The 17,951-nt window shown below is 36.5% G+C and overlaps 1 protein-coding gene across 3 annotated transcripts; it reads right to left on the reverse strand.

Annotated features, from left to right (window-relative positions):
• Positions 1 to 2,997: 2,997 nt before the first annotated feature.
• On the reverse strand, positions 2,998 to 15,081 carry LOC149828890 (cycloartenol-C-24-methyltransferase-like). 3 transcript variants are annotated; one of them, XM_090017784.1, is made up of 14 exons: positions 15,016 to 15,081; positions 14,307 to 14,390; positions 12,685 to 12,751; positions 11,494 to 11,567; positions 11,214 to 11,298; positions 11,061 to 11,116; positions 7,457 to 7,511; positions 6,806 to 6,853; positions 6,599 to 6,682; positions 6,373 to 6,489; positions 5,673 to 5,756; positions 5,430 to 5,555; positions 3,996 to 4,093; positions 2,998 to 3,204 (listed from the first exon to the last, which is right to left on the reverse strand). In XM_090017784.1, exons 2-14 carry the CDS (start codon positions 14,387 to 14,389, stop codon positions 3,144 to 3,146), a joined length of 1,038 nt encoding a protein of 345 aa, XP_089873910.1. In that variant the 5' UTR covers position 14,390; positions 15,016 to 15,081; the 3' UTR covers positions 2,998 to 3,143. The 3 variants fall into 3 exon arrangements, with proteins under 3 accessions (XP_089873910.1, XP_089873909.1, XP_089873911.1); XM_090017783.1 differs by having other exon boundaries at positions 14,986 to 15,076; XM_090017785.1 differs by lacking the exon at positions 3,996 to 4,093 and having other exon boundaries at positions 14,986 to 15,076.
• Positions 15,082 to 17,951: the final 2,870 nt, after the last annotated feature.

Below are 17,951 nucleotides of genomic sequence, written 5' to 3' on the forward strand. Positions count from 1 at the left end.
ATTAGTAAACCTTTTGCCGCAAGCAATTTCGTGATCGTTTGACTCTATTGATAGATATTGAAACTGTTTGTATACGTTAAGTTTTTTGTTGTGCAACTCATCATACAACTGAGAAGCCTCTACATCAATTATTTTCAATTGCACTTCATTGAATGAGAATCCATTTATTGAGAACCAAGGGTTTGACTTCCCAAATATCATTAGCGCATGTTTCTTACCCACCAATACTTGCTCCAAATCATCACTAATTTGGTCATTCCCTATCGTTTCTAAGTCCGACCTAGCCAACATGGTATACTCAGAATCATCGCTATCATCAGATTTTGCACTATGCCCATTATCGTTGCTCGCACAGAATGATTGATCGACTGCACAAAGTAAATTAAAACTCGGTATATCTATGACTCTTTGCTTCGAAAAATATAATATTCCTATAATCCCAACTTTCAAGATTAACAAAAAAAATAACACCTCAAATTCAAGTATAAATTAGAAAGAGCTTCAACCTTTACCTAGATTTGTCATCTACATTGGAAGGCTGAGTGTCATACAACATCCTGCGATGAAGATCACCGACACTGGTTTGTCAAAGTGATTCCACATTGTTTGCAGTGATCTTCTCATCATTAACTGTTGAGAACGGTGAGATGTTCGCAATAGCAGTGAGCTTAATAGCTGGTGGCTGAGATAGACACACATTATTCATAAGATTTTCATCATTTCATTTTTGTACATTACTTGTGACCACTTCTTGTATAACTTTGCTAGCAATTAAGTAAATGTTTCTCCTATATAACATAGACATCATCATCGTCCAAGAGAGGTATCTATATATCTTCACCATCTAATTTTGGAGTGCACTTATACTGGAGGACCATTAACTCTTTCATATATCCATTTTTTTGAGACATTAATGCTACAAATTCCTTATAGTTGTTATTTTTAAAGACCATTATAGATCTCCAAAAGAGTTAATCATGCTACAATAATTTACAAATATCATTTTAACAGCCATCATAACTTCCTACACCAACCACACAATGTATCACTTAGTTAACAACTCTGAAATCCAACAAACCATAATACCCCATACAACCAACCCTTATTCAACGTTTATGCATAGTCAACCTTAACCTCAATCAATCAGAGATAATAAGTAATTATATGCTCATTTATATGGTACGAAAACTCAAAAAAATCAAAGAAACTAATAGGCAAATCAATGGAGGATTTTTGCAAAGTCGCCACCCGTCAAAATATTCGCCTAAATGTTATCATAATCTCGTCGAAAGATCACCGAAAGGATTGGGGACCACAAGAACGTTAGGTGTTACGAAAATAGGGCATTCAAATGAAAGAAGGGGTTGTGAAATGAAGCGTCATTTATATATGATAAAATTTTGCAAGAAAAAGTAATTTCACAATACGAGTGTGATTAAAATAAGAGATTTTGCAATATCTGACTTTCGCAAATATTTTAGAATTCACAATACTTTTTGCCATACTCAACAACAATTTTGCAATTATCGAACTTCCATAAATTTTATGATTTTTGCCATACTCATGACGAGTTTCGCAAATTGTTTGAAATTTCATGTTCTTTTTTAGAATTTTGCAATCTTGGATGCCATTTTGTTGGCGAGTTTCTTGGGTATATTATTTTAACGTCATGATGTGCAAAAACTGAAAATTTGCACTTGCGGGGTAAAAGCGATAAGAAAAAATTGAGATCTTGCGATATTGCCCATTCAGCATATTTGGCAAATTGTGGGGCATTTTAGAAAATGCATCATTTTCTTTTTAAAAAAACACACCTAAAAAAGAGGAAAAGAGTCTTTGAAGGGATAAAGTGGATGAAAGTTTGTTTTTTTATTGGCGGTGCAAAAGTTTAAGTGCCTTTTTAAAAAAAACTAATGCTTAGGTGTAATTTTTATTAATGCCAAAACTTAAGGGGAGTTTTTTGAAATATATATATAGATATATAGAGAGAGGGGGGGGGGGGGGGGGGGGAACCTAATCCTTTCTTCTCACTTCCACTCCATCCCGTACTCTTTTCACTGATGCATTTATGAAAATATTTCATAAAAGGTATAAAAGAAAAGTGGTATAAAATAAAAGACGTGGCTGAAGATAAAATTGTGCCTCAGTGCGTTTATTTCACTGGAAGCATGTGAGGACACCGTGTTTTTCTAAGTTATTTTTTAAATATTTGAATTTTCCCGATGTCAAATGTCTTTTCGGATTCTCTTGTAAAATTATATCCGATACTGAACATGATGCAAATCCGACCCGATTACCTATTTGGATGTGAAAACTGGTACCAAACCCCATCAAATGGTTCATATCAGTGGGATATCCGACCCAGAAGCATACCATTGACATCCCTAGCTTCGAAACGTGCCTTTAGTAAAATTGGATTTAAATTGTTCAACGTAGTTGGTAGACACAAACGGGTGGGATTCTAACCTGGTTCTAAACTGATCTGACCCACCATGTCTCGATTTGGATACTATATATCCTAATCTAGGGTCAGATCGAGAACTAAATAGTTGGGTCTATTAAGACCCTTGTCAGAACCGGATAAGCATACATAATCAGATCCAATTCAGAGTTGGGTCTGTGTCACCAGTTTCTCAATTTTCAGTTAAAATAATAGATTTTATCTGTAATTTCACTGGATCCAGTACCATAGTTTCTCATTTTTCAAGTCAGATCCAAATCCGAAGCCAGACACACCATTCAAATGTCACATCCAGTCTATCTGACTCAGACCCACAATCGACCATTTTGCAACCCTAGTTGTTGATACCATTTTTTACATGTAAAGAACTTCCTAATGACTTTTCTCTCTTTTATATTTTACTAAATAATTTTTAATGCTTTTCCAGATCTGGTTAGATCCAACACACCATTCAAATGAATTTACATGTCAACCAATCAAATGTAGTTGGTTTCGGAGTGAGGAACAATTAAAAAGAGGGAGACGACCAAGAAACAGAAACGAAAGAAAATAAATAACATTACCCAGAGGATAATAGTCTTGCAGGATATTGCATCTTATTACAAAGTGAGCACAGATAGTAATGATGCACCATATTCATATTTCCTTTCAAACTGATTGGTGAACTGGCGTGCACCTCCTTTTAGGAGGACGATATGGGCTTCTGAACCAGGAAGAAGTACATAGGAGTGAAGATCTCTTTCCTGAAAAAATAAGATGTAAATGTTTAGATAACAGTTAACAAGGCATGTAGCTTTACCAATGATGTGTGATTCATGACTAGATGGACTAGGTGATTACATCCATTGAATGAGCATGGATTTCAACTCTCAGATGCTCATTCTTACCACCCACATGCAAGCTGTGTTTCTTAATAAGTTGTGATGAGCCCTCTAGACATCTAAATGCTATCTTTTCATGTTAAATAGTCGATAGAAAGGGCCAAATTCAAGCTGCATGAGCATTAGGCTCATGTAATCACATTCTCAACTGCTTTTGTCGGGAAGGTAATGACTGCAGCAGCTGATGGCTAAAACTTCACGTCCTTTTTTTCTTTCCGAACACGAAAGCTGCGGGGGGGTAAGACTCATGGAATTCAAGCCTGACATGCCTAGGTTGTGACAGTACAACCTTATCACCGAGCTCAAACTTCATGTCTTTTTTCTTTCTTTCCCTACCGACGAGGAGGGACCCACCAAGATCAAGCCTTAATTCGGCCAACACCATAGATGGTAAACCCAGGAGAGTGGACCAGCCCCACAGTGCCACTCCATACCTGTTGAGTTTGCCAAAGTTCACGTCTTTATATATGTTTATTTTGCACTCTTTCTTGCGAGTTCCTGTGTGTGTATGCACGCATGCAATAATCTAGGTCATGTAACAAAATGCATTGGCATTTAGCAAAAGAAAAAAAAAGTGGAGAAAGAACATTTGGGTCGGTATTGTAAACTGAATGTTGATGAAATTCTATGCCATGATTATGGATATAACTCACCTTCCACCTGCAACAAGACTATCTGCAGCCTTTTCAAGAAATGCAGAAACTCGCTGACTTCCTTCAGGTGCCAAGCCTACATACTCAAAAGCCTTGACCTGGAAGCAGAGAATGATCACCAAAAGAGAGAGAGAGAGAGAGAGCATTCCTTCCACATTATACAGCTTTTTGAGCGTCTTCAAGCTGTACACAATCCATGTACAATGACATGTACACACCAAGCTGATAATAAAATGTGGTGAGTTATGGCAATCATGAGCTTTTAGTGGTGTGGTTACATCCATTCAGGCACACTCATTCTTCAAGAGCGTCGCATTCTCTCTTCTTAGTTTCTCTTGCACATGTCAATATTCTCTTTTTCTTCCCCAGTAAATGCATATGCTGGAGTAACCCTGATGCAAATTTAAAACCGGATTTACACAAAAATTACCAAGACTACGACTCTCTCTCCCATTATCTAAGGAAAGCAAGAAATATTTACCATTGTCTAAGACAAGCAGGAAAATAAATGGAAATTGAAAAAACTGAATTTTATCTCATCTCAACTCTGATTTACATCCAGATCCCTCGTCTATTTAAGGAAAACTAGATGTAAAATCAGAGTTGAGATGAGATAAGTTCCAATTATTTCCATTTCCATTTATTTTCTTGTTTTTTGTGCTTTTCTTAAATAATGGTAAATATTCCTAGCTTTCCTTAAATAATTGGTAGAGATAGCCATACTTTTAGTAGTTTCTCTGCAAATCTGATTTCAAATATGCATCAGTTGGTATAAGAACTCCTTCATCTCGACTCGTTTGAAAGGACGATTAGAGGAAATGATCCTACTAGATTTCATATAACGGCTCCATCAACACCTGGGCTTGGCTTAAGCTTGGTGCTGATTGAACCCAGATCAAGATCCCAACAAAAAAGTCTTAGTATTTGAGTGACCACACTGTCTGATCTCACTGGAGACCACTAGTCCTATGCTGAAACTCTAATAGATCTGACACCAACTAAACTTCAACCAATCAAGAACAATCCACCATATGCATACTACACATGCCAGATTTTAGCCAGATATCAGATCAGATCTACACATGCCTGATTTTAGGCAGATATCAGGTCAGATCTAGGTACGGGCTACAAGTACCAAAAACAAGTCTTGGTTTACATGAAATATAGATGCAGGCTTGAACACAGAGTCCAACTAATTGACTACTTGAATTAGTCAAAACCTTCCTGAGTGGGCACTTCACTAGTCTCCATCATCCAGTGAAAGTCATTGCATAAGTGTAAATTAAAGAATATTTTCGTGTGTTATCATATTTCTAAATAAACTAAAGGGAAATAAACAAACCAAGTTAACAAGAAAGGCACATCCTTTATTAAGCTTAAATGGCTAGTTTTAGAAAAGGAAAAATAAAAAGCATGAGTTAGAGATCTTAATACCATGTTCTTCGTAATGAAACGACCAAGCGCTGTTAGACGGAAGCTACTAAGAGAAAAGTGACTTGCATCCAATGAATAATACCAGGAGACGGGAGAATTGCGTGCAAGATCCATCTCCCTCAAAACCTGCATGTCAAACGAGAACCAATTGTATCCAGGATACATTTGCTGCTGACATCCATACATCTAGCTAAGAAATCTAACAAAAGCCAACAAGGTATATAGCCAAGTATAAAGTGTTACCTCAAACCCGGCCTGCTTCAGAGCATCCAGACACTGCCTAGTTGATCTTATATCTGGAAGGCCATTGCCAAGCTCTATCTCGGCCTGTAAAAAAGAATGTCTCATTCCATTTGTGTGCCTTACTGGATTAAACAAATACTATATAATGTTTCCTCTTGGATGCAACTCTGGAAACAGTTTTCCAATACTGCGGCTAGTTTAGATTAAATGCAATAATTCCATGAATCCAGTCTGATGTCACCAATGCATTGACACAGCTGCAGATACGGGTATATATGGCCATTTTTAGGAAGTTTCTAATATGACTTGTATATAAGGGGATACAGAACAAGAGTCAAAATGGAGTATCCGAGTGACATAGCATTGAGAAGATATTGAATTGTTTAAAGAAGAAAATGGTCTATAGCTTTCAAGAACAAATAATAAGAAAAAGGCAGTTAATTTAGTCAGCAAACTGCATTCAACTAGATGGGTTAGTCATCAAGTATCCTGGGCTGTTCATGTATAGCAATGGCCTATGTTTCCCTTCAAAATTCAAGGGGTTTTAGGAGACAAATTTGCTGGACCCCATGTCACATTCTAGAGAATACCTACAAGTTAAATACTACCTGTTTAATAATTAAAAACAAGTATATAAACAGGATCACAAATAGGGTCGTAAAAAATGCAAGCTCTGAATAATTTCTTTTCAGGTTATGACCTTTATTCTCTGGTGTTCAGGGTTGTTAGGATCATAGGAGTCCGTCATGCACCACTCATATGCAGCAAAACACTGACCAGTCTTTAGAACTCTGTAAATCTCCTTGTAGCATCCAAGCTGTTTCCACCAAATTATGTGATCAGGTTATTATGGAACCTTATCAAGCAAAAATCCAGTATCAACACATATTAAAAAAAAGGTCTAGCAAGGCAATGAGAATACATACTGCATCTGGAGCATGGCAGGTGGCTTCAATTGCATATATTGCATCAAAAGTATTGTCAGGAAAAGACATATTCATGAAGTCAGCCTATGGCAAAAACATGAAACGTTATTATGACCTGTCACATCTCTCAAACAAGATTCACACAATAGGGCAAGAACCAGAAAGAGGAAAAATAAAAGATGATGCCCATGTTTAAGGCATACCAACCTTTACAAAATTACAGAAGTTGTCCACTCCACTTACACGGTTAAGCACCTGCTTTGTGATGAGCACGTTAGCACAGAAAGCATCAAAAGATCAAGTAATAAGTTTCTGCCTCTTTGTATGAGAAAAGAAGGGGCATATTGGAAACACTGGAACTTGCAAGTGCATATAAAAGAACTTCGTTTTTTTCCAATGCAGCGTCACACTACATTTACTCAAATATGTTCTGGTCAGGTGCATAAAATATGACTGGCTTCATATCCTATAAACTGTTCTGCTCAGCTGCACAAAATATCACTGGTTTCATCTCTCTCTCTCTCTCTCTATATATATATATATATAATGCAATTATACAATTTTATTCATTTTTAAATTTGAAGTTTTTCTTAAATAACTTTCTGCAAAAAAACCTGTTTCTCATAAATCTCCTGATATACTGCTTTTCTGAGTTTCATTTTGTCCACGCGTGTGCATGCATGCACGTGCACATGATACTCACCTTAAAACAAGTTTTAAAGAAGCCTGCTATTAATCCACTACAATATCCACTCAAGCAATAGCTTTGAAGTGCTTATTAAAATTTTAAAAGCAAACTCTAGAGTCATATGCTCAAACTTACAGAGCAACAGGGAAAGAAAAGGAAAGAAGGCTTACAGTTCCTCTTGATATCTGGTATTCATTGTTGTTCAACCCCGTAACAGATGCAAAACTGCAAATAAAACAATAAAAAGATATATAAACCTTATATATATATTTCTTATGGATTATGTTACCAGATAAATAACATTGATATCCATTTTCAATTTCAATGCAACAAAGTTGGTAATCTTAATGCAGAAAAGTGCCTAAAATAAGCAGCAGCAACAACAACAACAACAACTACGCCTTCATCCCAAAACAATTGGGGTCGGCGATATGAACCAAAAAAGAAAATCATTCTGGGTCTTCCACATGAATCCTTCTCCAATCATTTCTATCCAATGCCATGTCCTCGGTGAGGTTCAAAGCATTCATATCCTTTCCTATCACCTCCATCCATGTCTTCCTAGGCCTACACCGACCTCTTTTAACTAATATATTTTCCCATTTCTCCATCCTTCTAACTAGAGAATCATTAGGCCTTCGCCTAATATGTCCAAACCACCGTAAACGATTCTCTCTCATCTTATTTTCAATGGGTGCAACGCCTACCTTCTTACGTATCTCCTTGTTCTGAATCTTATCTTTTATTGTATTTCCACACATCCATCTCAGCATACGTATCTCAGCTACACTCATTTTTTGAATATGATGTCTCTTGGCAGCCCAACATTCTGTACCATATAGTAAAGCAGGCCTAATAGTCGTCCTATAAAACTTTCCCTTCAACCGCAATGACATTCTACGATCGCACAATACTCCAGTTGCACTTTTTCATTTCATCCACCCAACCTTTATCCTATGATTTACATCTCCATCAATTTCTCCGTACTTTTGAATGATAGATCCCAAATATTTGAAACAATCATCCACCGGTATTTCTTGCTCACCAAGCTTCACTACACTCCCATCACTACTTCGTTGCTTACTAAACCGACATTCCATGTATTTTGTCTTACTCTTACTCAACTTAAAACCTCTTGCTTCCAATGTCTGTCTCCATAATTCTAACTTAGCATTAACCCCAGCTACTCATCAATCAAAACAATATCATCAGCAAATTATTAGGCAACACCTATTACAGAAATTTACAATGGTTAAAAGGACCAAAATACCCCTAAAAGGTAATATGTATTAAAACTATATATATATATATATATATTAACACCCTTCCTCAAACTCATGAAATGACAACCGAGAGTTTTCCAATAAGAAAATGGAATCTGGAAGATGGTAGTACCTTAGTAAAGAAGCCCGCCAGTTGATACTCAAATGAAACATATGGTAGAGTAATGGTTTTCTTCAGAAACTCTTCACGAACATAATGGCAATCCATTTCAATGTGCTTTGTTCGCTCATAAAATGTATGGTTGCTCACAATATATTGAAAACAATTCAAATATCAGATATTTGAAAGCTTCCACAATCACCTTTTAGCAAGAAGTAGAGAGAGGGAGATGCAGAGAAAACGGCAGCCACAATGCCATGGGCGTGCCCTAATCCTTTTTATATATGACTTGATATACATTAGGCATAAGCCTTTAAAATACAAACAAATTACAACATGCCATTACACAATGTAAAAATATAATTATAATATCAGACGCACGGATCTGGATCCAATCCAAATCCAATCACGTCTTATCACCCTCTCTCAAGTTGTGCATGGTCTTGTACCGTGGACAACTTGTTCTTTAAAAACCAAAACTGATGCTTTGTTAGGCCTTTAATGAACAAGTAGGCAACTTAACTTTCTGTTCGAATGTGATGAGGCTCCATCTCCTTGTCTTCAACCTTCTGTCTGATGAAGTGTTGATCTATCTCAATGTGTTTTGTGCGACCATGAAGTGGGTTATAAGCAATGTTAATAACACTCTGATTATCACACAACAAAATAGATTGAGAAATTCCTTCCCCTAGATAAGCTAGAAGATGTCTGGCCCATGTAGCTTCAGTTGTATCAGCTGCCATAAACCTATATTCAGCTTCAGTACTGGATCTAGCAAATGACACCAAATTTTTTCTAATGAATTTACAATACCCGAAAACAATCTCCTTTCATCTGGATCCCCTGCCCAATCTGCATCTGTATAAGTGATAATTTTGTGCCCCTTGTTGTCAGGCCAATTTCTTTGATAAAGAAGACCAACTCCAATGGTTTCCTTCAAAAATCTTAAAATTATCTTCACAGCATCAATATGACTAGTTAATAGTTCGTGCATAAATTAAGATACTTGATTAACAAAATAGATAATGTCTGGCTTGGTGAAGTTAAGATACTGAAGCATCCCAACTATGCTCTGATATCTAGTTGGATCATTATATAAGTCTCCATCATTAGAGCTCAACCTTTGATGCAAAACACTAGGTATGTTTAGGGGTTTGCAATCTGCCATTCCTGCCCTGCTCAAAAGATCAAGAGTGTATTTATGTTATGTAAGAGTTAAAATAAGCAATCTAGAAAATTATTTTTATGTCGTGAATGCCTGAAATAATTTAAATAAGACTAATAAGTTTGAACAATTAAAAAAAACGGGCATCAATGATGACACTTCATTTAAATATAATATTCCTATCATAGTTACCAGTATCATTCTCTGTTGAGGGATTTTCTCAGAGTAGATATTGGAATTCTCAAAATTACAAAAGAAACAAAAAAAGAAAATTTTGCTTAAATTATATAAAACTAAGAAAATCTTTCAAAAAGTTTGTGAAAATATCATAGTAACATCAATATTTATTTTTTGGTACTATTTTTAAAATATCGTGCCCTTTTGCTGATAATATTGGCTTACCTAGAAAAACCAATAATATCATAACATTTTCAAAATATTGGTGACTATGGTTTTTATATTTTAGAGTTTTATTTCTGAGGCTAATAATCCTACCATTTTTAGCAATACCCATGATGTTGGAATACAACAATTTCTCAAAAAATATGAAGGACAAAGTGTTCAAAATGGTGGTATACACCAGAGTTACTGGAAACTTCTTAGATAGGTGGGAAGCTCGCTTCCCGAAAACTCGCTTTGGAAGCGTGATACTCCTCGCTTCCGAAACTTGATGAGAATCTCGATTCTCCCATGCTTTCCACATGCTTCATTTATTCTTCTTATATGTTTTCTCACTCTACTTTTCACATTTTTATGTGTTTCCTCTTATGCTTCTCACTCACTTCTATGTGCTTTCTCTAAATTGGCAGTCATCATTTTTAGATTTTGTTAGAATTTAATTCTTATACTAAAAATCATGAAATTTAAGAATAGTCACTTTTATTTTAATTTTTATTTGTTTTCCATTTATATTCCCCTTCAATTCTTATATTGCTTCTTTTTTATTCCTCACTACCTGCTTCCTATATATTTTAAAATGCATCGCTTGTCGCTTTCGCTTCCCGTATCATTTCCCGCTTCCGCTTCCTAGTCTGGCAACCTTGGTATAGACTTATGACAATTATTTGGATAGTCCACACTCAAAAACAAGAAAAGGAATAGGAAATTTCCTCCCATTCTTTGACCAATGTGGATTAGAGTAAATGCATATGAACCCAAATAATATCATCATAATAAATACATCAAAACACTTCAAAATGTGGATAAGAGTTTTTATCTGAAATTACCTGAATCTAGCAATTTCTCGAAGTGGTCCTCCAATACCACAACCAACATCCAATACCTACAGTCAAAAAGCATTTAAGTTCCAGCCCACCAACTACATAAAAGAATAGGAGGTACTCGCTAAAGATTACTGAACAAATCCTACTTAATTGCACCTTCATTCCAGGTTCCAAACGAAGTTGTAAAGCAAGAAAGTGTTCATGACGCTTGATGCTTTCCCGAAGAGATTCTCCTTTCCATCTACAAAATGCATCAGTTGTTGGTCACTTTTGACAAAAGAACATTGAGATGTGAAGGCACAGAAAACTGAGAACAAAAGGTAAATTTACCATTTTTAGCAAGGACCCTCTTACAATTTGTACTCATGAAAAGTGAAAACACATTTAAATTTAGCAAAATCATATTATTCAATATAAGAAAAGTAGGAGTGCCAACCTGGGAGCAAAATGAAAAGACTCCCCCCAACCAAATTCATAGAAGCTTGTCGAAAGATCATAGTACTTGTTCACCTGGAAGAGGAAAAAGGAAAAAAGACATATCAAATACAAGTTGTAACAGCAAAAGGTTATGTGTTAAATTAAATGCTAGATAAGACTCATGAACTGAACATATTGCAAAGATGCACAAAACTATTGTTATCCTTATTGAACAAGTATAAACTGAATGTACATTAGGCAATATAAACAACATATCTCAATCTTTCACTTTTTGTCATTGTGTATATTACATTTCGGCATTGATATTCACTAGTAAATGCCAGGAACTGTTACCAAGATTAGATGAGGTCGGGGACAAGTCACCCAATATATGAAATCAGAAAAGTCCTTATTATCATCTGATTAGGATCAATTTTAATGCCAAAAAGAGCCTAAAATCAGGCCAACTCTGCATTTTTGTTGATCCACCAAGGGCAGCACATGAGCAAGAAAACATTAAGTTTTCCCCCCATTAACTCCAATTAGAGAATTTCTTTTTTTTATTTAATTGGTGGTTTGATTATGTAAGTTGTTCTTGTTTGATTTAACTAGGTAGGAATTTGTGCAGGCTAATAACAGTTTCATGAAAATCAAATTGATCAAATCCTATTTTTCCAATCTGATTTTCCCAAAAATGTTTTGTGGTCCAATCAAATTTTAACGATAATATGCCATATTTAAAAAAGATATTGATTACGCTTTGTGATCCAAAAATAAGTCAATACTTAATAGCACCTGTTGTTGCCTGAAATTGCAAACAAGGTGAGAAAAGAGTATCCAATCACATTTAAACTTGTGATACACAGACGTCCATCCATACATTACCAAGAAGTGGAAGAAGTAGAAGCAAGCAGAAATTTGATATCTACTTCTCAAAGTAGATTATCAATCTATCTGAACATGATAAAAGCACATGAAAATTCAAAGAAGGGGGAATTAACTTGGGCTAACTCATTCAATATTTGGTGTACTGTGAATTTACAGCCTAGTAGAAAATTCACAAATGAAACAAAACTGGTACTTGAAGGTCTATGGTTTTTAGGGGTTAATAGCTTAAATTCATAAAAAGTTACTATAATTAGAAAAACATAAGTATAAAAGGAAGGAAACAACAAAGCCAGATACAACTTTTTCTCAACAAAAATATTACCATATCTGCATAGTTAGCTTTTCTCTCTTCCTCTTTACCTCCAAAAGAAACATGATATTTCTCATACCTAACATATCAAAATAACAAAATGTCAAATTATATAAACACATATATAAAGATGCAGATTGATTTCACATGGTGCAAACAAACAAAATAAACAAATACCAGAAAAAATTTAACATAGTAAACAACAGGATGGCCATGAAACAGAATATAGTAGTTTTGAGTTTCTATTAGGTAATTACTTGATTAGTATCTGATGTTATTAAGAGTAAAATATTGATATTTAGTTCTTTGAATAATATTAAAAAGCAATATAATGACATTATTTGGCTCTGTATCTAGGCAAGAGTTTTTACTTCTGGTTACAGAGTACAAATCATGTAATCAAGGTGATGATGATCCCTTCATCCCAGACTCAAGAGTCACACAAATCAAGCAACTATTTATATCAAATTGTCCTTCAAATGGCACGAATTGTGATATCTTCTACCCAGTGCATGTCAGTCAATGGAATTTCCATACACTGTTTTTTTCTATTTTTCAACCTTGGAGTTTTTATTTAGGGGCTTAAGCAATCAGCTTCAAACATGAGTCCTCCAATGACTGCCATTGCCATATCCAAAAAATATTTCAAAGAAAGCTTCTTTTATTCGTATTCATTGTCCTTCCCAGAAATAAACCTAGTCGACTGGTCTGAGATAGCCTAGACAAATCCTGACCTGGTCTACAACTACTGGCTAATTCACGCACAATGGAGACCAATCAGTAAGGCTCTCATCAACTGTTCCCACAATGTGAACTCTGGAAACAGTGATGGAAACTTAGAATGGTTCCCTTATTAGAGAACTTCCCTTTTTTACTTTGAATTTCTGGATTGTTTTCCTTTTGAGCCATTGAAGTACCCGGTTAGATGATGGATAAAATGGAGAGTTGTGTCGACACCCAGAAACCTGCAAATATGACATTGGCCTTTTTCTTTATATCCTCTCTCTGAGCAGCAGAGTTAGAATTTCCTTTCGTGAGAGTATAAAACTTGTTCTTAGTTTTGACATTCTGCACCACATTCTTCTTTCAAAATTTTCACAAATTAACCGCAGGAAAAAATCATCTTGGACTATGTTTAGTATCATCATTCACCAACTCATCACATGTCAAGATAGCAGTTCATCTGAGTTTGTTGCCTCCCATATGTGGTTATGTCATCACTCATTTCTATTATGGTAGGGAAGTAAACTATTTTTAAGCACAACACTCCATGTCCAGATCACGACATAAACTTTCAAACTTTGCCATTTCATCTGGATCCACCATTACCAACAAGTACTAGAACTCCCATTTATCAAATTAAATTCTTTAATAAATATATCTGGACATCTACTAAAGAGCAGAGAGAAGGAGATCGCGGGGACACCGACCATCACCACTCGATTTGTTTATGAATGGACGTACTTCCTGAACTACAAACTATAACAGCATTTATCCTTGACATATTTGTAAAAAAAACGAAAAGGGAAAAACAGAACAGCAATGAGCCAGTCCTTATAGGTAAGAAGAAAACCACAAGCATGTGGGAGCATATATGAAAAAACGAAAAAAGGCAAAACAATGACATGACATACTTATGGACGGCCGAAAGCACCTCCTTCTTCTCCAACTTTCCTCCGACGGATGTAGCAAGATCTAGCGCTCCAGATTTCGACATACTGCACCAGAAAAAAAATCATAAAAGGAGGAATGAAAGTGAGTTCCATTTTGAACTCTTCTTCAAAGCTAAGCAGAGCCAATTCATGGTCATTGTCCACATGAAAATGACAACGACAAGAAAGAGAAATTCTGCATCCCAGAACTTCCTTATTTTAGGAGAAGACCTACCCATTATTCAAGCGCTCATAATGTGCGTGTGTGTGTGTTTCATGATCACCTCTCAACAATACACGAAGAAGAAGGAGAAAAAGGCCATCTTGGCCTCTCCGGTACTAAAACATCGAGAATCGAGAGGGCACCGCCTCAGAAACTCTCTTTCCCGAGGTCTCCAAACGAGACTACCAGAAAAGATCTATGAATCTATAACCATCCTCGGAAGAAACAAAAAATAAATGAAAAAACTCAAAGAAGATCGATTAATTGCTTCATTTCACGATCATCCTCAGAAGAACAAAAAAAAACCCTTAAATCACGAAAAAATCCGAAGAAAAAGGCGCACTTTTTGAAAAAATCCCTCAAAAAAAAAGTTTTACGAGATATCGTCAAAGGTCCATGCCATTAACGATCTGCAAAGATATTTGCGTGCTCACTCACCGCGCAAAGCGAGCGAGAGAGAGAGCTTACTCTTCCTACTTCTACACGAGAGAATGCAGAAAGAAAGAGATGGCCTCCACCGGCGCGAGGTGATTTTGAAACGGAAAGGGTCGGTATTGTACTATTTATAGCAACAAAATTTCAGTTCCAGTCTCCAATATTTTACGTAATATTTACTTTCCGTTACAGTCTACACTGTATGTCACGCAGCCACCTACGAGTTTTCTTTTATTCCGTACAACCTCCACGTGCCATTGTGCGTAGGGATGGCAGTGGACGGGGGAAAGCGGGGCCCCGCCCCGCCTCGCCCCCGTTTGGACCGGGGATGGAGGCGGGGACGAAGGTTAAAATCCATCCCCGTTCCGGGATGGATGTACCCTTTTCCCCGCCCCGCCCCGCCCCGCCCCGCCCCACCCTTCCAGTTTTCCCCACCTCATTCCCGTTTGAACCGGGGATGGAGGACATGAAACGAGGATGAAGGTGGGGGTGGAGGTTAAAATCCATCCCTGCCGGGGATGGTGGCAGGGATGATGGATTGAGCTCGTGTTCGTGTTTAGCCAAGCCGAGCTTGGCTCACCCCTAAATGAGAAGAGTCTAACACAAGCTGGATTGTCTAAAAACATTACATGTTACATAATATATATATATATATATATACACTATACTATACTTGAAAATACATATAACTTTTTATATATTTCACTTAATAGTCTATGTTTTATGTATATATGATTCATTTATCCTTCTTATATATATATTTTATGTATTTTTTTATATATTACACAAAATATATATTATTCATAAAATATATATATTTTATCTGTACTAGCACTATCTAATTGTGCCACGCTGAACACCTTGTGTTCGGGCTCAACTCACTTGAGCTAAACAAGCTGCTTGTGGCTTGGCTCGTCAATTATACCAACAGATCATGAATGAGTTGGCGACGAGTCAAACCAAGCCCAGTCACTAGCTGTTCTATTAGTTTGCCAGCCCAGTCACTAGCTGTTCTAGTAGTGTTTGTCCAAAGATTGAAACGCAGCCTTACAGAACCCATAAGTTAAAGGCACCTGCACACCCGAAGAGATTTGAACTAGGGATGAAGGAGTCATTACCTTCTCCCCCCGGTCTTCTGCCACAGGCTACCCAGAACTAGAACTGAGCATGCAGGTATTGAACCTGACGTGTGATTCGTATATATTAACCCCTATTCAGATAATAATTGTTTCATGCTATTAGATTTAGAGATCCATCAGATTCAGTTAGGAAATCTTAAACCAAATCAGAATTCAGCTACTAATCATGTTTAGTTTTCTTAACCAAATCCAACTAATTGGATTCAGAATCCAGTTGGATACCCCTAAATTGGGTGAGGTGGTATTTAGAAAGAAACCTAAAACCGTAAGGGCTATTCAGAATTTATGCATAAATAAAGGGATCGAAAGATTAGACGGAAAGGTTGAAGAGGTATAAGTGTAAATTTCTGATTACAGTAAAGTAACAATACTCAAAAGACTTGTTTTTTCCTGTTGGGGACAGCCAATGTTAGTTGGCCTGTTATAATTAGTCATAGAGTCGGACAATGATTTTTCACAAGACAAAACAAACAAGCAAGATATCAAATGTACGAGGAAATAGACTTTTGGTTAATAATACAACAACAACAACAACTACAACTACAACTTCATCCCAAAACAATTGGGGTCGGCGATATGAACCAACAAAGAAAATCATTCTGGGTCTTTGTCGAATATGTTCAAACCACCGTAAACGATTCTCTCTCATCTTATTTTCAATGGATGCAACGCCTACCTTCTTACGTATCTCCTTGTTTCGAATCTTATCATTTATTGTATTTTCACACATCCATCTCAGCATACGCATCTCAGCTACACTCATTTTTTGAATATGATGTCTCTTGGCAGCCCAACATTCCGTACCATATAGTAAAGCGGGCCTAATAGTCGTCCTATAAAACTTTTTCTTCAACCGCAATGGCATTCTAAGATCGCACAACACTCCAGTTGCACTCTTCCATTTCATCCACCCAACCTTTATCCTATGATTTACATCTCCATCAATTTCTCCATACTTTTGAATGATAGATCCCAAATATTTGAAAGAATCATCCACCGGTATTTCTTGCTCACCAAGCTTCACTACACTCCCATCTCTATTTCGTTGCTTACTAAATCGACATTCCATGTATTCTGTCTTACTCTTACTCAACTTAAAACCTCTTGCTTCCAATGTCTGTCTCCATAATTCTAACTTAGCATTAACCCCAGCTCTAGACTCATCAATCAAAGCAATATCATCAGCAAACAACATACACCACGGCACATTTTCTTGAATTGATCTCGTAAGCTCATCCATCACTATAGCAAATAGGAAAGGGCTTAAAGCAGATCCTTGATGTAACCCAACCGTTATAGGAAAATTGGTTGTCACCCCTCCACAAGTGCGGACATTGGTTACTACTCCTTCATACATATCTTTAATTATACTAATGTACTTGAGAGAAACACCTTTCTTCATCATTGTCCACCAGAGAACGTCCCTAGGTACTCTATTGTAAGTCTTCTCCAAATCAATAAAAATCATATGCAAATCTTTGTTCCTCTCTCTATTTCTCTCAATAAGTTGTCTAAGAAGATGTATAGCTTCCATAGTAGATCTTCCAGGCATAAAACCAAATTGATTCTCCGATATCATGGCAACCTTCCTTAACCTAGACTCAATCACCTTCTCCCAAAGTTTCATAGTATGACTCATGAGTTTTATACCACGATAGTTTGTGCAATCTTGTATATCACCCTTATTCTTATATAGAGGCACCAAAGTACTCTTCCTCCACTCATTAGGCATCTTATTTGTCCGCCAAATCTTGTTAAAAAGATTTGTCAACCATTCTAAACCTTTCTCTCCCAAGCATTTCCAAGCCTCGATAGGTATACCATCTGGGC

Source organism: Nuphar pumila, chromosome 9 (genome assembly GCF_984573655.1).
Source record: "Nuphar pumila chromosome 9, dmNupPumi1.hap1.1, whole genome shotgun sequence".
Classification (NCBI taxonomy): Eukaryota; Viridiplantae; Streptophyta; class Magnoliopsida; order Nymphaeales; family Nymphaeaceae; genus Nuphar; species Nuphar pumila.

Excerpts from the sequence above, each read along its gene's own strand:
- LOC149828890 (XM_090017784.1), bottom strand. The coding sequence starts at position 14,389 with ATGTCGAAATCTGGAGCGCTAGATCTTGCTACATCCGTCGGAGGAAAG. Across the intron at positions 11,568-12,684 it reads AAGCTAACTATGCAGATATG|GTGAACAAGTACTATGATCT; the intron begins GTAATATTTTTG and ends TTCCTCTTCCAG. Across the intron at positions 6,490-6,598 it reads CCTGCCATGCTCCAGATGCA|CTTGGATGCTACAAGGAGAT; the intron begins GTATGTATTCTC and ends TGGTGGAAACAG.